The sequence below is a fragment of the Mirounga leonina genome, unplaced genomic scaffold (assembly GCF_011800145.1).
Source record: "Mirounga leonina isolate KUSES-001 unplaced genomic scaffold, KU_Mleo_1.0 Mir_114, whole genome shotgun sequence".
Classification (NCBI taxonomy): Eukaryota; Metazoa; Chordata; class Mammalia; order Carnivora; family Phocidae; genus Mirounga; species Mirounga leonina.
Window position 1 is genome coordinate 40568070 of NW_023270265.1, and position 22724 is coordinate 40590793.

The following is a 22724-nucleotide window of genomic DNA, read 5'->3' on the forward strand; positions in this document are numbered from 1 at the left end:
GTGGATTTGTTCATTTGTCCTTGAATTTTATCACTTTTTATTTCATATATTTTGAAGCTCTATTATTAGGAGCAAGCCATTTAAGATTGTTATGTCTTTTTGATTAATTGACTCATTTATCATTACAAAATGACCTTCGTTATCTCTGGTAGTATTCTTTGTTCTGAAATCTATTTTATCTGATAGTAATATAGTCATCACGGCCTTTTCTTCTTCTTTTTAAAAAAAGATTTGTTTATTTATTTTAGAGAGAGAGAAAGCGCCAGCGGGAGGAGCATTGAAAGGGAGAGAGGGGTGCCTGGGTGGCTCAGTCGTTAAGCGTCTGCCTTCGGCTCAGGTCATGATCCCAGGGTCCTGGGATCGAGCCCCGCATCGGGCTCCCTGCTCCGCGGAAAGCCTGCTTCTCCCTCTCCCACTCCCCCTGCCTGTATTCCCTCTCTCGCTGTGTCTCTCTCTGTCGAGTGAATAAATAAAATCTTTAAAAAAAAAAAAAAAGAAAGAAAGGGAGAGAGAGAGGATCCCAAGTAGGCTCCCCACTGAGCATGGAGTCCCATGCGGGGCTCGATCTCACGACCCTGAGATCAGGACCTGAGCTGAAACCAAGAGTTGGATGCTTAACCAACTACACCACCCAGGCGCCCCACAGCCCTATCTTCTGACCGGTTTAACATGGTATATCTTTCTCCATTCTCCTAACCTACTTGTGTCTTTCTATTTAAAGTGTGTTTCCTATAGACGGCAACTAGTATCCCCATCTCACCCTGAACGCGCCCGATCTCGTCTGATCTTGGAAGCTAAGCAGGGTGGGGCCTGGTTAGTACTTGGATGGGAGGCTTTGCTTTTATATCCAATCTGACAATCTATGCCATTTAATTGGGATGTTTAAAACATATATATTTAATGATTATATTGTTATGGTTAGGTTTCAGTCTATCATCTTGCTATTTAATTTTCGTTTGTCTCATTTGTTCTTTTCTTCATAGATCACTGTGCTTTGTTGTCTGATATCCATCTTTTTTTTAAAGATTTTATTTATTTATTTGAGAGAGAGAGAATGAGAGAGAGCACATGAGAGGGGGGAGGGTCAGAGGGAGAAACAGACTCCCTGCTGAGCAGGGAGCCCGATGCGGGACTCGATCCAGGGACTCCAGGATCATGACCTGAGCTGAAGGCACTCGCTTAACCAACTGAGTCACCCAGGCGCCCCCTAATATCCATCTTTTTATTTTTTATTTATTTATTTTTATTTTTTTAAAGATTTTATTTATTTATTTATTTGAGAGAGAGAAAGAGAGAGCATGAGAGGGAAGAGGGTCAGAGGGAGAAGCAGACTCCCTGCCGAGCAGGGAGCCCGATGCGGGACTCGATCCAGGGACTCCAGGTTCATGACCTGAGCCGAAGGCAGTCGCTTAACCAACTTAGCCACCCAGGAGCCCTGATACCCATCTTTTTAAACATTGTTTTATATAATTTGTCTTTTTTTTCTGGTCAGAAGGATATCTTATCCCTGTTATTCCATTTTGACTGGACCTATTGATTGTCTCTGAGTTCATTAATTCTATCTTCTGTTGTATCCAAGTCTTGAGTTAAACCTATTTAGTTAAACCTATACATTTCTAAAAAAAATAGACTTCATCTTTAGGACAGTTTTAGATTCATAGCAAAATGGAGCAGAAAGTTCGGAGAGTTCCCATATACCCCCTGCCCAGACACATACACAACCTTCCCTACTATCAACATCCTGCACCAGAGTGGTACATTTGTTATAATCAATGAGCCTACGTTGACACATCGTTATCATCCAAAGTCCATAGTTTACATTAGAGTTCACTCTTAATGTTGTACATTCTATGGATTTTGATAAATGTATAATGACATGTATCCACCAGTATAGTATCATGCAGAATCATTGAATTGCCTTAAAAGTTGTCTGTGCTCTGCCTATTAATCCCTCTCTGCCTCCTAGCCCCTGACAACCGCTGATTCTCTTACTGTCCCCATTGTTTTGCCTTTTCTAGAATGTCATATAATTGGCATTGTACAGTATGTAGCCTTTTCAAATTGGCTTCTTTCACTTAGTAATGTGCATTTAAAGCTCTTCTATGTGTTTTCGTGGCTTGATAGCTCATTTCATTTTTAGCACCTTAGCAGGGAGCCCGACATGGGGCTTGATCCAGAACTCTGGGATCCTGACCTGAGCCGAAGGCAGCTGCTTAACTGACTGAGCCACCCAGGCGCCCCTAATTAGGCTTCTTTATTTTGTATGTCAAATTACATGGGAAGCATTGTCAGACAAGTGATGATAAACCTTCTTATGTTATGAGTGAATGCTATAATTGTTCTGGAAATTACATACAGTTCCTAAGCTTTTGATATGTCCTAGTATAATGTCATCACTTGTAATCCTAATTATTAAAATGTTGTCTGTCACAGAAATAACTGAATTTCCCTGTCACCTGCATTATAATGAACTCTCATTAGATCTTTAACCGTGGCCATTTTTGAGTCCTTTGTCATTTACAGTTATTGTTTTATTCTGATGCCCTTGAAAATGGGTTTCAGCTTCAAAGAGATTCATGGAAAGGACTTTTTTAAAAATTTATTTTATTTGAATTCAATTAATTAACATATAGTGTATTATTAGTTTCAGAGGTGGAAAGGACTTTTGACAAACACAGGTTTCCTACATCTGTAAGATCATAAAACGAAACTAAGAATTTCTTACTAATAGGAAAGCTGCATTCAAACAGAACATGCACGTCAGCAGGGGGAGGGGCAGAGGAAGAGGGAGAAAAGCAGACTTCCCACTGAGCTGGACACAACCTGAGCAAAAACCAAGAGTCAGACGCTCAACCAATTGAGCCACCCAGGCGCCCCTGGGCTACTCTTCGGATAGTAAAACTTTCTCTGCTTACAGAGATATTGGCTTACAGTGCGTTAGACCCATGAATCTGATTCCAGGGTTTGGTAACAACTTTATTGAGATGTAATTGATATGTAACATTGTGTAAGTTTAAGGTATATAATGTATGATTTGATAATGTTATGTATTGCAAAATGAGGTTGCTCTTATTGAGTTTTAAAACTTCTTCGTAGATTGTGGATAACAATCCTTTATCAGATATGTCTTTTGAAAATATTTTCTTTTAGTCTTTGGCTTGTCCTCTCATTCTCTGGACATCCAGTAAGTTTTAAATTTCATATGTTTTAATTTTAAATTTAGAATATACTTTTGATTGTCTTTTTTAAAAGATTTTATTAGAGAGTGAGCAAGCACAAACAGGGGAGGGGCAGAGGGAGAGGGAGAGGGAGAAGCAGACTGCCCACTGAGCAGGGAGCCTGATGTGGGGCTCGATCCCAGGACCCTGAGATCATGACCTGAGCTCAAGGCAGATGCCAAACTGACTGTGTGACCCAGGCACCCCTTGATTGTCTTTTATAACTTGTAGATATTGTTAAAATTTTTCATTCAGCCATTTGTCAACCTTTTCTTCTATTTTCTTTAACATATGAAGCTATGTTAAACTAATTGTCTGCTAACTCTCTCATCTGGATCATCTGTGGGTCTACTTCTTCTTTCCCTACTTGATTATGGTCACATTTTCCTCTCAGTGTGTCTGTAAGTTTTTTATTGTGTGCTAAATCTTCAGGATGGAAAGTGTGGGAAACTCCAGCCCCCAACATTCTGGAATAATAAAAATAACTGTACTTCAAAGTTTTCAAAGCACTTCCCATGTATTGTATATTTTGACTTTCCTCATTCTGCCTGCCACCAACCAGGATAACTATAAGAAGAAGTTATCTCTGCCAAGAGATTTTATGAAGGCCCTGGCCAGAGACTTGGAGACATGAGTCTCCATCCAAGTCTGTGAGGGCAGTGTCTCTGGCTACAGTCTCAGGATGCCCTCTGCCCCTTGGGGGTGTGGTCAGTTATGTCCTCACCATCAATGACCCCCATCTTCCTGGGCCATGGCCACCTGTTAGAGGTTACATTTTTTAGCCAACCTTATGGCTGAATGTAGCTGTGACAAAGTTCTCATCAACTGAATGTGAATAGAAGTGGGGGCGCCTGGGAGGCTCAGTTAGTTGGGCGTCCAACTCTTGGTTTTGGCTCCGGTCATGATCTCCGGATTGTGGGATCAGGCTCTGATAAATAAATTAATTAATTAATAAATTAATAAAACCTTAAAAAAAAAGTGATGTGTGTTATTTCCACCCCACTGGCTTAAAAGAAAGTAGATTGCCCTGACGCCCTCTTTCCCTTCCCTTTACTAAAACAGAGGCGGGCCTCAGAGGCCAGTTTTAAACGTGTAGGTGAGGACAGTGCCCTAGGGTAGTGCTTCTCAGACTTCAGTGTGCTTCTAAATTGCCCCGGGGGGCTTGGTCAGACTGCTATGTCCCACCCCCAGAATTTTGAAATCTATAGATCTGGGATAGGGCCCATGAGCTTGCATTTCTAACAAGTTCCCAGACAATGGTCATGCTGTTGGTCTAGGGACCACAATTTGAAAATTGCTGCCCTAGGGTAAAGATGGAAAGACCCCGGCTACTTAGTGTCAGGATGGAGCAGGGCTGCCCCAGCAATGTGTAAATCTTGCTTTTGGACTATTATGTAAGAGATCAATATACCTCCTTTTTTTTTTTTTTTTTTTTTTTTTTTTTAAGCACTGTATATAGTTCAAGCAACTTTGCCTTCACCCCATCAAGGACACAGGTGACTGCCCTGTGTGATCTCTAGGCAGGTTTTGGATCAGTGACAGCCCTCACATTCAATCTTCTTCTTTGGTCTGCAGGTCCAGCTCTCTCTGAAGGAATCAGCCCTTCCCCATAAGCCTGACCATGCAGATGGCAGGCCACAGGGCCCTCTGCCCAGGGCAAAGCTGACTGGACCGGAGGTGGAGACCCGACCTGAGAGGTGCCCACCTAGGCTGGCATATGTGGGCTGGATAAAGCAAACAAGCTTTGGAGGTCTGGTTTGTACACCCCACCCCCACCTCCCTGCCTTCTCTCCACCAACCTGTTTGTATTAAGACTTTGTTTCTTCAGTTCCCACACTCTCCCTTAGGTTAAGATTGTAGGTCGTAAGTATAAAGTGGGTTGTACAACTTGATTGTAACACAGCAATTTGATTTTAGGAACCAATGCCGTGTTTAATGTAGGAGTGTAATTGGCTCCTCATTATTTTTAAAAGAATTGGTGGGTTCATTGTGACCGAGAAGCCCACCCACCTGCCATGCTTGTCCTCTCTCAAGAGAGAGAAACAGAAACACACACACATACACACACACCCATGGGCAGAAAGCATGGCGCCATGTCTCCTTCCAGGGCACGCTGTGGTGCGAGAGTTCGCCCGCGGCCAACACTGCTGCTCTTGCACTAGAAGAATCCAGCCTGGGTGACGCTCTTCCAACTCTGCCTGGATTAGAAGGACTCGTCCTTGGCTGCTGGAATAGCACCATCCCCCTTCTCCACTGTCTGTGTACGCAGTACCTGCCTGAGGTGAGGTACCCAACTGGATCTCAGGAGACCAGGAGGTGGCCCTAAACCTTGATTTTGTTTTATCTGTACCTTGAGTTCCTGTGTTCTCAGCAACACCACCACTCATTTAGAGGAACAAAAACCCTTGCTGTATTTCCACCCACCCCCAACTCCAGAACTAGGAAATTTTACCTCAGTCAGACCTATGACCAAGGATCTGCTCTCAGCTGGCCATTGTTTTCCTTCTCCTTGGACATCTTTTGAACTCTTCTCTTCCATGTGGCTACCCTAGGCTGCTTGGTCTCCCAGCATCCCTCTTTCTTCTGCCTCCATAAGTCACAGAGTGTTTGCATCTCACTTCCTAATTCATCCCTCATTATATTGAAATGAATGAATCCATCTATCTGTATCCTCTCTTTCCATGGATGGTGGGGACCTTTGTTGGCCTCACATCATCTGGCCTCTAGTGGGCTCCCAGGAAGTGCTTTTTTGGCTGGTTGATGTCCATCTGATGCCTCATTAGCGGAGGGATTTAGACTTCAGCAAGAGGAGGTCTTTCGCTAATCTTTGTCCCTTCCTCTCTAGGAAAAGGGGCTAGATAATGTATAGGAAGCAGAAAAATTCCCCTCTCCTAAAAATGAAGGAAACTTGGGTCTTCTCAGAGGTGGGGAGGGGTGACTGGATCTCATGGCCTGCCTTTATCCACAAGAGTCCCTTCTCTTGTGGATTCTCACCTATTCCTGCCACCACTATCCCACTGGCCCAAATGTGGGTGGATAACTCCTGTATACTGATAAAAACCATAACATTGAATCACATACAACTAGATCTTGTGGCTAACAGGCCGGAGCTCACCTGTCTCCAGTTCATGTTCTATCACAGGGTCTTTCTCTACCCAGCAACCTATCTCCCTCCAGATGGTGCATGGCATCAGGGGTAATGGATACATGGCACTTGTTATGTTATTTTTTTAAAGATTTATTTATTTGTTTATTTGACAGAGAGAAAGAGCACAAACAGGGGGAGTGGCAGGCAGAGGGAGAGGGAGAAGCAGGCTCCCTGTTGAGCAGAGAGCCCAATGTGGGGCCCAATTCCAGGACCCTGAGCCAAAGGCAGCTACTTAACCGACTGAGCCACCCAGGCACCCTGGTTACGTTATTTTTTATAGTATTCTAGATGCTTGAATTATGTATTAAAAGAAAAAAAAAGCCCTTAAAAAGATAATGCAAATACACTCTCTGACCTCCACCATCTAATACTTTCACTTAGTAACACTGCCCCCAAGCACAGTAAATAGCGCTTAATAACAAATGACTTATGCATTCTTATCTTAAAATGTTGATTCTTGGCTTGAGTAAAGAACAATGGGAGCAAACTAAGGTGTTGTTCAAAAGTAACAGCCGGGAGAGGCATCCCATGTTCATGGACAGGAAGGCTTAACACAGTGAAGATGTCAAGTGTCTTCCCATTGGTCTGTGGGTTTAATGCAATTCCTAGCAAAATCCCAGCTAGGTTTTATGTAGACATAGATGCGATTATTTTAAAACTTATATAGAAGGTCATTTAAATAGCTCAAACAATCTTGAAAAAGAAGAATAAGGTAGGAGAAATCACTATACCTGATATTAAGGCCTACTACATAGCTATAGTAATCAGACAGTATGGTATTAGTGGAAGGATAGACATCGGCTCAATGAACCAGAATAAAGAACCCAGAAGTAGATTTACATAAATTCACTCAACAGACTTTTCATAAAGGTGAAAAAACAATCCAATGGAGTGACGATAGACTTTTCAATAAGTGGCACTGGAGCAACTGAGTATCCATAGGCAAAAAAATGAGCCTTGACCTAAGTGTGACACGTTTCGCAAAAATTAACTCAAATGGATCACGGACTTAAATATAAGCAGAAAAATGATAAAACTTTTAGAAGAAAACAGAAGAAAATCTTTGGGATCTAGGGCTAGGCAAAGAGTTCTTAAACTTGACCTCATCTAGGAGGCTGGATACAGATGTAAGAGTGGGGGTGGGGATGCAGACTGTTGGCTTGTTCTAGGCTTGGAGATTTTCTCGTTCTTCAGGACTGTAAAGAAGCAATGAAGCATTGGTTGCTTTCCATTTCAAACTGAGAATTACATGATCATATTCCTTTACTGTCTTCCATCCCCACAATTCTGGGCTCTGTAGAGGTCCTGATCCCCAAGGGGGACACATTCACCAGGAAACCTAGTAAGGGGCCCATTGAACTACACCCTATGGCTGCTGCCTGGGCACTTTAGGATCTTCATAATCAGGAGCCAGAAAGCAAGAGAAGGGGTGACCATCTTGTCGAGGGCAATTGCCTTGTCAACGGAAGGATGTAGGGCTGCTTTCACACAATGGGGGCTGAAAGGAATATGAATGTAACTCAGGTGACCCACATGGGTACATCTTGGTACTTCTTACCCAACTGTGTCTATGAATGGACAAACATAAGCAACTCCAACCTGAAGAGGGTATGGTTACCATGGACTCAGACCCCCCAGGAATGAGGATTTGGCTCGTGCCATGGGGTAAGCCATTGAGACAATAGAAGAGTTGGCAGAGGGCAAGGGGAATTTAGAATGGGTAGTGCAGGAAGGGAATGATGAGTATCAGTTGCAGCCCTGAGGCCAACTGCAGCAGAGGCTGTGGTCTGTCCTACTAACCTCCCTCTTCTAAGTTTGCCTTCAGGGGATCGATGTAACTTCATGGTAACCATCCAAACTTGTTGTCCTTACATTTATCATTTCTCCAATATGTTTTCAATGCCTGAATTGTTGCACTGGTCAACACCTTCCACCTGCACACCATCCCAGTCACCACTGGGGGAAGTTTATCAGCTGGAAGGCCATCTGGAACCAAGAGCTGTCTGTCCACCATCTCCCCACCAGTTGGGCATTGGTCAACCCAGTTCCAAACCCCCATCTTAGAGTCTGCTCTCTCAGGACGCTTTTGGTGTCAACTACCACAGCTTGGATCCTCTGCGAAGCAGACATGGAGATCTAGGGTAAGAACTGCAAAAACTGTACTGGGATGCAGGATGAGACCGAGAAAGCCTTCTGATCATGATGCAGAGCTGACAAAATCCCTGGCGAACCAACGGGGAGTTCTGGAACGTAGGTTGCAGGTTGGAGGAGTCCCTGGGGGTGGGGGCAGGTGTAGGGAATCTCTTGAACCCCCACCTTGCTCAGTCATTGCACAGGGCTTCCCGGCGAAGAGGGCTTGAAAGTTGAGGCACGCCCTGAAGGGATGAAGAGCTGGAGGCTGTCGTGAACCGTGTTCCTTGAAGCTGTGCAGAGGATCTTTTTACGAAGGGGAATCCGAATGTGCCCGCAACCCCGTGCTTGTGGCTGGCCATGTTTTTCTTGTGGCGGAGATAGGGCACAGGGGACAGACATTTCAAGGCCCTGCTTAGGTCATATCTGCTAACAGCCGATTGGTTAGAGCAAATCACGTGGTCTAGCTCTGCCCACCTTAAGGCGGTGGCAAGGCGGCGGGGGGCGGACTATGCTACAGGGGAGTGAAGAATTAGGACCGATAATTAGATCCATACAGGACAACGGTTGTAGACTGTCGAGTTCCGGCCACGGCTGTTGCTGTTATTACTACCAGTCCAAGAAACCAGGTACCACAGACAACCCTCAGGAAGGACAAAAGTCAGATTTGGTACCTGGAGGTCAAAATTGCAGCTGCCGGATGGGAAAGGCCAAAGCACAAAGCCACCCCCACAGCATCTACCCAAATCCCCTGCAGGGCAGCTCCCGGGCCCGCGGATCAATAGCAATTTGGGGTGCTAGGGGGGTGCCATCTAAGTAACTGAACGTGATGAGAACCGGCTGCTTCCCAGTCCTTGGGGAAGCACCCGCACCATCCACTTAGTGCTGGAGCCTGGCCATTCCCTGGGCACTCCCATTCCTCCCCCGTCCCTCCTCCTGCTCCAGCTGGGGCCTGCTCCCGCCTCTTCCACCAGTTCCTCCTGTTCTGAGCGCTCCTGGGAGGATGGAGGCTGCAGGGCTACCCCTGGCCCGGAGGTGCTTTCAGGAGGCCCTGGAGAAGCTTTTCCCTCGCCTCTGCTTCCTCTGCTCCCTGGTGACCTATGCACTGCTGGGTGCCGCCCTCTTCTCAGCCATCGAGGGCGGCCAGAACCTGGGGCCAAATGACCCGGAATTTGAGGAGTTCTTGGTGGAGCTCTGTGGCATCTTGAAATGCAACAGAACAGGTAGGTGGCTCACCTGGGTGGGGTGGGCCTTTTCTCCGTGGGTGGAGGCAGCCCCCAGAGAACAGAGGGCTGTCTTGCAGGAGGCTGGGGGGCGGGGGGTCTGGGAGCCCTCAGTTTGGATCCTCCCCATCTCTGTGTGGGACCTCAGGCAAACCACTTCTCTCTGAGCCTCAGTTTTCTCCTCCATAAAACAGGGACAACAGCAGCCTGTTAGTGTTGCTATGAAGAATGTAGGGAAAGCACTGAGCACCAAGTACATGCTCTGGAAGGACCAGCTCCCTTCCCTTTGCCTCAGTTCCCAGCCCCACCCAGACCGGCAGGCTCCAAGGAGGATGGATTGCTGGAGATTTGGTGAGGTTGGTTGGGGGACAATGGGTGACTAGAGTTGGGGCTGGGGGTTCATAGGCTGGTCCTCCGAATTATGCCTGCCTGGCCCCATGACTCAGTTTACAGGAACTAGGATTCAACAGGCAACTAAACTGGGCTTGGCCCCCTCGGAGGAGCAGCCTGGGCCCCCCCCTTCTCTCCCATTTCCTGTTCCCAATGGCCTTTTCTACCGTCAGACTCAGGGGAAGGGAATTGGTAACTTGGGCGCCTGGTTTCAGTCCCGGTTGCTCCCCCAACTTGCTGTGTGATCTGAGGTAGAGCTGTTGCCCTCTCTGGGTCTCAGTGTGCTGGACAGTGGGGGCCCACAGTCTCAGGCCTGCCAAGCATAGGGACCCTGTGGGAAGCAGATAAAGCACATGAGGCCTCTTGAAAGGCACAGGCTCTTTACCTATCTCCTTACTGCCTTTCATTTATCTTTAGTCACTTACTACTGCTCTGCCTTGTTCCCCCAAAGCTTGCAAGTATGTATTTATCAGACCAGAATAAAAATATAGAGAGTCAATAAATAAAAGACAAAGGAAAAACAGCCTCTACAAGTGAGGGGAAGGATGTCCCTGGGGTGACAGGTAGGTCCTCAGCTGGGCTGCTCACGGCTCCTTCATTGGGCCTGACCTTGCTTCTCGAGCAGGTTCTTTCAGCTGAGGCCGGCGGGAGGCTGGTCACAGGAGGCAGTCTCTCCTCCATGGAGGGTCCTACTCCTTCTCTCTGCATCTGTACCAGGCAGACACACGCCTACTCGGCTGACCCAGGAGGTGTCCTCTGCCACTGCCACCTGCTGGACTCGGAGCCACCCCTGGCCCTGAGGGTAACAAGTTCAGAGCTTCCCAACCCTGGCCACACATCAGAATCATCCAGGGAGCTTGTCTGAAATACACATTTCCAGGCTCTTCTCCAAACCCACTAAATCAGGATTTCCAGAGCTGGGTTGGGAATCTTATTTCTAAAGTTTCTAAAGATTCTGACGCACAGAATACAAGGGGAATACAGCACTTGTCCAACCCCATTTTGTTTTTGTTTTTTGAATAATCTCCACACCCGGTGTGGGGCTCGAACTCACGGCCCTGAGATCAAGAGGCACATGCTCTTCTGACTGAGCCAGCCAGGCGCCCCTCCAACCCCATTTTGTACTGATTTTTGTTGGAGATTAAAATGCTCAGTAAGCGCAGACCCTGTGCTGAACATGTCCTGCGTTATCCCACTTAATCCTCACGCCAACCCCAGGGGCCTGTATGAATTGACCCCTTTCACAGATTAGGAAACAGAGGCTCTGGGAGTTAAGCAAATGGCCAAGGTCACAAACTACAAAGTGGAGCCAAGGATTCCACCCCAGGCATTTGGACTCCAGAGCCCACTTATCACTGCCACGTCATGCTGCCTCCCTGGTGGGGAAACAGGCTCGGAAAGAAGCCTCTTGTCCACGGCTGTGGGAGCTACTCAGGGCCAGAGCCGGGTCTAGGATGTCTGGACTCCCAGGTCGGCACCCTTTCACATAAGTACTGACTTCCCCCTGCATGCCGGAGTCCCAAGATGGTTCTGGGATCCTAAAGCCCACTGGCCACCCAGGCCAACAGAACTATTTGGGAACCTCCCTGAGGAACCAGGGCCCCAGTCCTGCTCTGTTGGCCCTGGGTCAGATGTTGTGAAAGTCAAGGCTTCCCAGAAATCCTCAGGCGCCTCGGTGCCCACAGATCCCAGTGTGAGTACCAAATGCCATCAGGCGTAATGACCCCTGGGAGTGGGGATGGTTTGTATCCATATAAGAGCTTGCATTTCATAAGACCCATTTTGCTTTCAATTCTCAAGAACCCTCTGAGAGAGACTGAGCAGAAGTAGAATGCCCCTTTGCAAAGTGAAAGACTTAGAGGCTCAGAAGTTTCAGGAAGCCCCCTCAGGCCACACAGCAATCCTGTGGCTGAGCTTGGGTCGGACCCCGGTGGGCCTCTCCCTGGGGGGTTCCTCTCACGGCGGGTGTGGCCTCGTCATCTCTGAAGGCACTAAATGCAGGAACTAAGTGCAGAGACAGCAAAAGCAGAACCAGGTTTTGGCATTAAGGGTCCACAAGGCAGGGGGCGTGCTGGTCCCTGGGGAAGACCCCTGCGCGTGGTGGGACCTGTCTGGAGCAAAACCCTCTGCCTCACTCTGGTCCTCCCTTTCCCCAGTTGAGGAAGGCAGGAAACGGGACCTCGGGGCGCTGCTGCAGAAGGTGAAGCCCCACTGGTTTAGCAAGTTTGCAGACTGGTCCTTCCTGAGCTCACTCTTTTTCTGCTGCACAGTGATCAGCACTGTGGGTAAGTCCTAGGGCAAAGGCAGGCCTGGGAGAGAGATGTGGGGGAGCAAGAGGGAGAAGGGGGAGGCTGGGGCCCCTTGGTGGGGAGGTGGAATGTTCGGTTCACTCGGTCAAGAAATGGTGATGGGGGCCGCCCCTGTGTGGGGTCCACCAAGCCGGTGAGCAGAGCTGTGCTCCTAAGGTGGGGGCCCCTGCTGGTGGGAATTCGGAAAGAATGCCCTTCCTTCTGGTGGGTGCAGCCCCTTGCCCGGGTGGAGGCCCCAGGGAGCAAGGTGGGGGAAGCCTTTCAGCCCCCTCCTGCCCCTTGGCTGAATGTTCTCGTACGACAACCTCTTGCCAGCGGTGCCTGCCAGCCCAGGCTCCCGGGCATCGAATGTGGTCAGCACGCGAAGTATTCGGGGTATCGTGGGAGCGCAGAGTAGGGGCAGCTGTCCCAGGCTTGGGGTGGTCCAAGAGGCAAGACTTAAGTGGTAAGAACATTTTAAAGGTTCCCGGGAGGGGATGCCGGCCATGCTGAGTCAGGCAGGGAGAGCAGGAGTCACCAGTGTGGGGGAAGGTGGGCGTCAAGACAAAGGCCCAGTAGCAGAAGGGGTGGCAGGCACTGTAAGGTTAATTAGGGGTGACGAGGGGTGGGAGGGAGAAGAGGGGCCAGTCCACGGGAAGGCCCTGCAAGCCGGGCAAAGAGGTTGGGTTCATCCTGAGGGCGGTGGGGAATGTCTAGAGGGTTTTAAGCAAGGGAAGAACACGGTAGCTCAGCATTCCAGAAGGATCACCCCAGCTGTAGCATGGGGGGTGGGGGGATCAGAGAGGGTAAGACTGGCAGCAGGGAGAGCGGTAGGGCGGCTTCTGTGGCAGCCTATGTGAGTGATGATGGCAATGGCCTCATCCAGGACAATGGTCATGAGGACGGAGAAGAGGGGTGGATTGGAGGAAGGCTGCAGGAAAGTCTGCAGTGGTTGGATACCTGGGGGATGAGGAAGGCACGGCAGTCTCTAGCTTTGCTGGGTGGGACCGGCAGACTGTGGGGAGGGTGGTGAGGATGCTGGGCCTGGGGATGGAAGTGATGATTCAGGGCCAGTCAAGGTCAAGGCTCCAGTGGAGCTTCCGAGGGGAGACACCCAGCACTGCTGGAAATGTGGGTCTGGGGCTCAGGGCTCTGGGCAGGGCTGCGGAGCTGGGTTTCAGAGTCACCAGCATATAGATGGCAATTGACTCCCAGGGGACAGAAGGGAGCACCGAAGTGGGGGGTGTGGTGTGGGGAGGGAGGCCGATGGGCCAGCGCAGGATTGGGAGCACTAACAGTGAGGTTGGAGGGAGGAAGGACCGCGATGGTAATGGGAGCTAACAGTTACCCCGGGGTTGTACTACGCTGCCTCCTTTAAAGCTCAGCGAGGTCTTATGAATCAGCTGGGGGAGCCTGAGCCCAGAGAGGTGCTGCCAGGGGCCAAGGGCACACAGTGAGTAGAGCTGGTGCCCACGAATAGGCCTCAAGACTTCAAGTCCAGTGCTCTTTCCCCAGAGCAGCCTGCCAGCCTTGCAGGTCTGTGGGGTGCTGCAGGGACCCTGCCCAGCCCTGCCCAGGGAGCCCCAGGGAGAGCCTGCCTGTGCCTGGGGGGCAGGGGCTGCTCAAATTCCCAGAGAGACCTTGTGTCTGCCTGGAGTTGATGCCGGTGCCTGGAAGGAGAGGCACTCGGAGAGAAGGAGCCAGCCTGACCCTGCTCCCTGCCCTTCCTTTACGTGTGTCTTCAGCCCCCAAAGAAAGCAAAGATCCCTTATGTGCAAGTCACTGGCCCAGGGCAGCCCTTCCAGAGCCCAGGGTAGAGGGGAGGGTGTGGGGCACAGCTGTCCCCTGCAGTGGCCACTTGCTCATTTAAAGGGGCTCCAGATCCTCTTCTCAGGGGCCACACGAGGTGTGGGCTCCTGGGTGACCGAACAGAGAGCGGACAGGAGTGGGGGGGACATGGCAGAGCAGTAGCCTCCTGAGCTGGGGGGCTGGGCCTGTTCTTGAACTTGGGCGCTGTGTCCCTGGGTCTGCCTCTGAGGATGCTCGAGTAACTAAGAGCCCCTGGCTTCCCTCCGCAGCGGTGCAGCAGGAAGGGCCAGGTCGGAGGGGCCATGCCAGGGCTGGCAGGCGTGTCCCCTGCTGGGGATGGGGGTCACAGGAGTGGAGGTGGTGAGGCTGCCTTCCGCCAAGGCTCGGGAGCTCCTGGGTCAGCATCCCCACCGGGAGTGGGGCCCATGGCTCAGCCCCTGCCCCTCTTGGTCAGGGAAAAGGCCTGGGGCCCCGTCTTCATTCAAGAGAGTACCAGTCCCTGAGAGGGATGGGCCAACAAGGGTCACAGAGCCCTGGCCGTGGCTGCGTGCTCGTGCTGAGGCTCCTTCCCACGTGGGGGTGGCGGACACTGGTTAGCTGTGGACTCTGGAGGCTGGCCACCTTGGGTCAGCGGTGTGAGCACCAGGGGGCAATGTGGCCCCTCTGAGCCTCGTCCCCTCATCTGTAACGCCTCCCAGGCCTGCCTTTCAGATCAGTGTGAGGATAAATGTAAGTGGCAGCCAGGATCCTCTCAGCTGCCACTAATGGAAAATCCAACCCAGCTGGCTTAAACTGCAAGGAAAACGTGTTCCCTCCGGAGTAAGGAGTCCGGTGGAGACAGCCCTGGGGCTGGTCCGTGTGCAGCTCAGCCGTGGCATTGAGCGTCAGGTTCTCTCCCATCCTGCTCAGCAGGTCACCAATGTCCACTCCCGCCGGGGCTTCACTGCATCTCGTAGACAGAGAAAGGGATGGCCATCACCACCAGCATAGAAACTCTCCCCAGAAAACTCCCAGCCCTAAGCCAGTCCCGGCAAGCGGATTAGATCACCAGAATGACTTAGACCGGTTGGCTCTATCCCTAAAGCAGGTGGGGGAGCAGTGGTACCCCAGGAAAGAGGAAGGAACGGTTGCTGGGGGGACAGAGTTGTGGCAACGGGCGTCACGAATGGGCCCGTGTTTGTGTCCACGAGCGCCCCCATGTGGCTCCTTTCGGAGCCGGTCTCTTCCCCTCCGTCGCCGCTACCCGCGGGAGGTACCGGTAACCCGCAGAACGAAAACCACCAACTACTGCAGTGCCGAGCAGTTGCCAGCACTGGGCATGGCCCGCACGGCCTTTACATGCATGATCTTGTCTAATCCTCATGACATGACAGTCCTGTGGGGTAGGCGCTGCGGCCTCCTGCAGCGAGCTGAGGCTCTGGACAGGGAGGTCACAGCCAGCAAGGCAGGGGCAGGGTGCAGCTGGCCTTTCCAGGGAAACCTGTAGCTCAGTGTAGCAACCGTGCCGGGGAAACAGTAGCCCCAAGGAAGATAGTGGAGATGAGCAAAGGGGTTCAGTTTGTTTTCCTTTGCCTCCAGAACTTCTGGGGATTAATGTAACGCAGGCTTTCTGGGCTGGCGCTGTGGGCGTCTCGAGCTAGATGATTCTTTGTGGCGGGGGCTGTCCTGTGCATTGTAGGATGATTAGCAGCATCCCTGGCCTCTACCCCCCCAATGCCCCCACCTCTTCCCCTGCTGTCTCCACATTGCCAAATGTCCCCTGGGGGGGGGGGGCAAAATTGTCCCCGTTGAGAACTGATCTAATGCAGTGGTCCCTGGACCTGTTAGCATACATGAGCATCACCTGAGAACTTGTTAGAAATGAGAATTAATTCTCAGGCCCCATCCTAGACCTACTGAGCTGGAAACTATGGATGTGGGGCCCAGACACCTGTATTTAACAAGTTCTCCAGGTGATGCTGATGCACATTAACGTTTGCGAAGCACTGACCCTGGTGGAGGGTTCTCAGCCCTGGCTGCACATTGCAATCATCTGGCATCTTTTTTTTTTTTTTAAAGATTTTATTTATTTATTTGAGAGAGAGAATGAGAGAGAGCACATGAGAGTGGGGAGGGTCAGAGGGAGAAGCAGACTCCCTGCCGAGCAGGGAGCCCGATGCGGGACTCGATCCAGGGACTCCAGGATCATGACCTGAGCCGAAGGCAGTCGCTTAACCAACTGAGCCACCCAGGCGCCCTCATCTGGCATCTTTTATAAGCTCCCAAGCCTGGACCCGTGGCAATCAAGTCAGAGTCTCTAGTGACAAACCCAGGCCTCAGTATTTTTCAGAGCCCTCCAGGTGATTCTAATGGGAGTCCAGGCTGTGAACCACTGATCTAATGGAAATGCATTATCTTGGTTTAAATCCCAAGAAAGCGATGCTCCTATCAAATCAATTAGGATATCATGCCGTCCAGTAATTACAACTGGAAGAGGATGTTGGGGAGGTTCTCCACCGCATGTAATCAATAACAGTGTTGGAAGTGCTTCCTGCCCTACATCTCTGGGTCACCCTTAATGCACCTGGCCTTGATGCTGAAAAAGGGACACCTGGCAGGTGTGAGTTGGTCAATCCCCAGTCATTTCCAATTGGGGCAGTCCCCCTGGATGAGAAAGTAAAGCACGTGGGGGTGCCTGGGTGGCTCAGTCCTTTAAGCCTCGGACTCTTGATCTCAGGGTAATGAGTTCAAGCCCCACGTTGGGGGGGCTCCATGCTGGGCATGGAGCCTACTAAGAAAGAAAGAGAAGAAAGAAAAGAAAGAAAGAAAAGAAAGAAAGAAAGAAAAGAAAGAAAGAAAAGAAAGAAAGTGCATGGACTATTAAATACTCACAGCCTAAGTGGAGTGGACTGACCGTATTGGAATATATGAATACATTATAAGAAATGATAGGATTTTCCATTATGCATTTCAGCATTCAGTAATTGGTACAGTTAATACAATTTCCTTCACAGGGGCCGTGTGCTCTCTGAGATTTGCTTCCTTGATGCATTTTCTGGAATATGGCATATCTCCTGGGCTCTGAACATGTTCGACCTAGAGGCAGCCACCTCTAGTTTAAATCCACTAAATTCACCTTTGCCAAGGAGAACACTAGGGTGGCAGGTGGACAGGGGAAGTCTTCAGGTAAGGGGTGCACACCCGTGTCAGCTTTGAGCTGTGCCACCCCAAACAGGTCACCTGACTTCCCTGTTCCTTGTCCATTAAATGCAGTGGTAATGGTGGTTGCAGGCATTAGGGATTTCGCTATGCAGGGAATTTTCATTATAAAAGACACTTTAGGGGCACCTGGGTGGCTCAGATGGTTGAGCGTCTGCCTTCGGCTCAGGTCATGATCCCAGCGTCCTGGGATTGAGTCCCGCATCGGGCTCCCTGCTCCTTGGGAGCCTGCTTCTCCCTCTGCCTCTCTCTCTATCTCTCTCTGTCTCTCATGAATAAATAAATAAAAAATAAAAAATAAAATAAAATAAAAGACACTTTATCCTAGAAATGGGATGTTCTTTTCTTTAAAATAGATCTGACCCTGGGACCCTCTCCTGGAAGCTGAGAGGTTTCTACTGTGGAGCCTCTCCTGAATCACCGGGGGGTGCACAGGAACCCAGGGGGCTCATCCACCATCTAGAAAACAGGGTGGTCCCCATCTCTGGGCCCTCATGGCTGTTGCTGACATCCTAAGGACTGATGGCTGTGTGGGGCCCATGATAAGCTTTGGCACAAGAATCTTTGCTGATATTCAGGGCCCAGGCTCTACCAGGACTCCGTGGCCAGGCCTCTCTGAGCTCCTGCCCCTCCAGGAGAGGCTCCAGGTGCCCTCTTCCCTCATCTTCCCTGCTCCAGAGACTCTTTCCACACCCTTCTTCATGGCTGGAGTGACCACCTGCCCAGTTTGCCTGGGACTGCCACAGTTTTAGCACAGAAAATAGGGTGTTCTGGGAAACCTCTCAGCCCTAGGCAAACTGGGCAGGTGGTCATCCCACCATGGCCCACTTCTGTTCCTCTTCTCCACCTTCCCCTTTAAGTCCCCACCCCCACCTTCATCGCCTCAGTGCTTCTGGGCTTTTACTGAAGCCTGGACAAGGCGCTGAGGCCACTTCTGCAACCTCCTCTCCTAGAGGGGAGGACTGGAGCTGCGAGTGAGCCTCATGGAACAGGGAGGGGCAACAGAGGCATTTGGAACCCTTGGCACTGTCTCAACAAGTCCTGCCCCATGGAACAAACCTGGGTTTCTAATGGGAGGGTTAACCAATGCGGCTCCCATTCCTGTCCCCTGGTGCATACATACACCTGTCGCCACATCCTGCTGATGGTGGAGAGCTAAGCTCACGGCCTTGCTTCCTTCTCAACTAGGATTACTAGAGGGCAGGATCTCCGCCTGTTTCTTGTTGTACCCCCAACCCCACCCACAAGTGCCTGGCATAAGGTAGGTGCTCAATAAATGCAAATCCAGGATGGGCGCCTTTGTTCTAATTGCTCATGGAACAGTCTGCTCTTTTATGTCCTTTTATTGATCTCCATCTGCCATAGCATACTCACTAGTGTGGGTATTTGATTCATATCTGCCTCTCCCCCTAAACCAGAAGCTCAGCAAGGTTGGATACCTCACCACTGTGTCCCCAGCACATGCAGTAAGGGCTAAATATGCACATACGCTGTGAATGTACATTCAGATTTAACTGCCCCTGCCACCAAATGGTGCCTCGTGGAATCAAGGGTGGCGTGGAGTGCTTTGTGGTGGATGCCAACTGATTAGACCCTTTGAGGTCCCCAGCCCTCTCCAGGACCCTGGTGAGGGTGGGCAACTTGAACACGTGCATGCTCCTGGAAGGCAGAGCCTGAGGCCAGAGTCGGCCACAGGGAGCTGGAGCCCTGGAGGAGGCTGGGGCTTAGCCAGCCTAGCAAATGCCTTCAAATCAATTTACATAATTGGCCTAGGTTTTCCTGTATTAATCATCCCTTATGACATCAAAAATTGAACACAGGCATTTAATACAAAAGCTTTTCCCTCACTTTGTTGAAATCACTGAGCTCGCTCACTCCAGAAGATCCAGCTACCTGGGCTGTGGGGTTTGACGCCTCTCTGCTCCTGCCCTGCTGTAGACAGGAGGGTTGGGGCTGGGGTGGGAAGGACGGGGGGCTCCTGAAGAGAACGGAAGCTGCAGCCCACCCCTCCCTTTGCTTGGCTGACTGGTTCGTAAGGATTGCCAGGTTCCATGCCCTTGGGTGCTCCTGACCCAGCGGGGATGAATGCTGGCGTGGCAGCTGGGTGGGTCTAGGGGTTTGGCTGCCAACTCCACTCTTTGTCCCTGAATGCTCTTGGCCGGGTTGCTCCATTTCTCCAAGCCTCAGTTTCCCCACCTGTGAATGGTGCTAACGATGTCTACCTCTGCTGGTAGGTCGATACCAGCCCACGGTAAGCGCCACTGGCAGCTATTCTCAGCTTGAGGGCAGGGCTGCCAACATTTCTCAGCTGCCCACTATGGGTCAGACCCTGGGCTCACATAATCCTTCCAGCTGGTCAGTATACCAAGCAAGGATGGTCATCCCTATTTTACAGACAAGAAACTTGAAAATGTGAGCCAAAGTCAAGTAACGTTCTAGTAAATGGCAGAGCTGGGATTCGAACTCAGGTTGGTAAGATTCTAGATGCTGGGGTCCTCACCACTTCACTAGCATTTGTGAACGGGTTTGTCCAATCTCCTAAAACACAATGGCTCTGAGGGCAGCAGCTGTATTTCATTCCTTCCATCGTTCCACTGCAGATGGAAGATACTAGTAGCCTGTTATAGAGGAACAAATAAACGAGGAGGGCCGGACATCCTGGGGAGGACAAGAGTGGCTTCTTAACAACAGGTGCTTTCGTGGAGGATGAAGGAGGAGGTGGGTCTGATGGCAAAGCCGTCCATGGCCTCTCCCCTGCATTCATCCTGCCATGTGGATGCTTAGACATGACTGTAGCAAAATGAAAAGGGATCAGCTCACTCCCAGACATGCTTGTCCCCTGCCAAGGACATCTTGGGTCAAAGATCTGGACATGAATTGCTCCTCATCCTAAAGAGAAGCTGAGTTCCACCTGTCACTCCCGCCACCAAAGCGAGCCCAAGGCCAGACGGCGGATGAATGCTTTAAGCTGAATATTTTCAAACACATTGTGTAAACCATCATACCAGGGAGGAGAAATGACAGAAGGTCTTTTTAAAGCTCTTTTGGGGGAGGGGGAAGAGCAGACAACCACCCTGGGCTCTGTCCTCTTTTTCAGGTTACGGCCACATCTACCCTGTCACCAGGCTCGGCAAATACTTGCGCATGCTCTACGCCCTCTTTGGCATCCCGCTGATGTTCCTAGTCCTCACGGACACAGGTGACATCCTGGCCACCATCCTGTCCACGTCCTATCATCGGTTCCAAAAACTCCCATTCTTCCCACCTCCCCTCCCCTCCTGGTGCTCCCGCCTGCTCTGCAGAAAGCCAGCCACCAAGCCCGTGGGCGAGGTTGTCCCGAGGATCGTCATAGATGCCCAAGAGCTTCCGGGCCCCAACCCCGGCCCGTGTCCGTCCACCCCAAGCAGAAACACGGATCTGTTCGAGAGACTTCTTGCACGAGAGAAGCAGAACACGCTGCACCTGCCCCTGCGGGCCGTGGAGAGGAGTAACTCGTGTCCCGAGCTGGTGTCGGGGAGGCTCTCCTACTCGCTTATCAGCAATCTGGACCAGGAGGGACGGCAGGTGGAGAAGCTGGACGTGCCCCTCTCGGTCATCGCCCTCCTTGTGTTCGCCTACATCTCCTGTGCGGCTGCCATCCTCCCCATCTGGGAGAAGAAGCTGGACTTTGAGAACGCCTTCTATTTCTGCTTCGTCACACTGACCACCATTGGGTTCGGGGATACCGTTTTAGAACACCCCCACTTCTTCTTGTTCTTCTCCATTTATATCATCATTGGGATGGAGATCGTGTGCATCGCTTTCAAGTTGGTGCAAAACAGGCTGATTCACATCTACAAAAATCTCATGCTGTTCTTTGCAAAAGGGGTATTTTACCACCCTGTTAAAAAGTGAAATCTCCGCCATCTCTTGTGTGACAAACACCAGCTGAGCTGGTTTCCTCGTGTTGTCTTTTGGGAGCCAGGGTAGTTGGAACTGGTGTCCCTGCAGCCTGTCCCCTGAGACCTTGGGGCTTAGAGACAAATCCTGCATGAGGGCTGATTTTGGTCCTGAGGCCCTGCAGAAACGTGGCTAATGCCCTTCATATCAAGACGTCAGAAAAAAAACTCACCATCCTCCAAAGCCCGGTTAACTGGAGCCCTGCCTTCATTTTTCAAACCTCCCACCTGATGTAGATGAAAGCACCTTATGAATGTCACAGCTTTTCTTGAGTCACCAGAAAAAAAATTACCATTGCTCTTGCAATTTGTACCTTCAGCTCAATTAACATCTTCCCGAGCTACTCCCTGTTCACCCTTGATGAAACAGGGTGAGTCTGAACCACCTCTTTTCTTGAATGTGCGCATTCATGGACGTGTGCAAGGTCAGCCCAATCCTGGCCCACCCAAAATGCACTGAGGCCAGGGTGGGATTGTCACCTGTGTTCTCAGGGGCCTGGGCTATTTCGACAGCCAGATTCTGTGTGGACCAGTGTTGTCACTAGGGTGGAGGAATGGCGCCTCCTGAGAGAGTAGGCGTGTGCAAATGTAGATGCCCGGGTGGATGGTTGGTACAGGAGACGGCTGGAGCTCAGTGAGGGGGATACTCTCCTGAGCTGTTCCTGAGTTGGCACGTGAATGAGCTGAGCTGTGTAGCAGATGCTGTAGATGCCCCACTCTTACGCCCTGGGACTCCAGCTTCCTTTGCCTGAGAACTGTCCCTAGTCACTAAAGCACGAGCCTATGCGGGGCAGTCTAGAAGTGCCAAGGGGTGAGTGCTTCTGGGCGTACCCCTCAATCAACAACTGACAGGAACAGGTGGATGGATGGTGCCCAGCTGCTTGCCCCTCCCATGGGCTGACTCTGGGTCGTATCCAGCACTGTCTCGCCGAGTTCCCCAGTGGAATGGAGCCTCAGTTGCTCATCCACTTCCCCTGTCTTGGTCTCCTTCATCTCAGTTTCATTTCTCCATTCCTCTTGGGATCACCCCCAAATGACCCACTTGCACACAAATCCTTGTCTCAGAGTCACTCCTGGGAAGCCCAGCCAGGGAGAGGATGTAACAAATCGGTGTGTGGTCAAGAGTCTTCCTAGTTCCTCGGCTGGTTATGAGAAATGTCTTAAGAGGATAAACGTTTCTGGAAAACTACTTTGAGAGAATCTTGGAAATCTGGTGATTCACAAAATGAGTCCCTGGGTAAGTGGTGAACTTTGCTCCAGGGTATAGCACAAAAGTGCAAAAACCAATAAAAAGTGCCAGGAGGTTCCAATTAGAAAGGAAAGGAAGCACCTACCTTTTGAACCTTTTCTATTCTGCCTTAGGTTCAGGTCACTGCCAAGGG

The 22724-nt window shown here is 50.5% G+C and overlaps 1 protein-coding gene across 1 annotated transcript; it reads left to right on the forward strand.

Annotated features, from left to right (window-relative positions):
* The first annotated feature begins 9499 nt into the window (after nucleotides 1-9499).
* KCNK18 (potassium two pore domain channel subfamily K member 18) lies at nucleotides 9500-21298 on the forward strand. The gene is made up of 3 exons (XM_035020899.1): nucleotides 9500-9719; nucleotides 12266-12394; nucleotides 20502-21298. The coding sequence occupies exons 1-3, from the start codon at nucleotides 9500-9502 to the stop codon at nucleotides 21296-21298; spliced, it is 1146 nt and encodes a 381-aa protein (XP_034876790.1).
* The last annotated feature ends 1426 nt before the right edge of the window (nucleotides 21299-22724 follow it).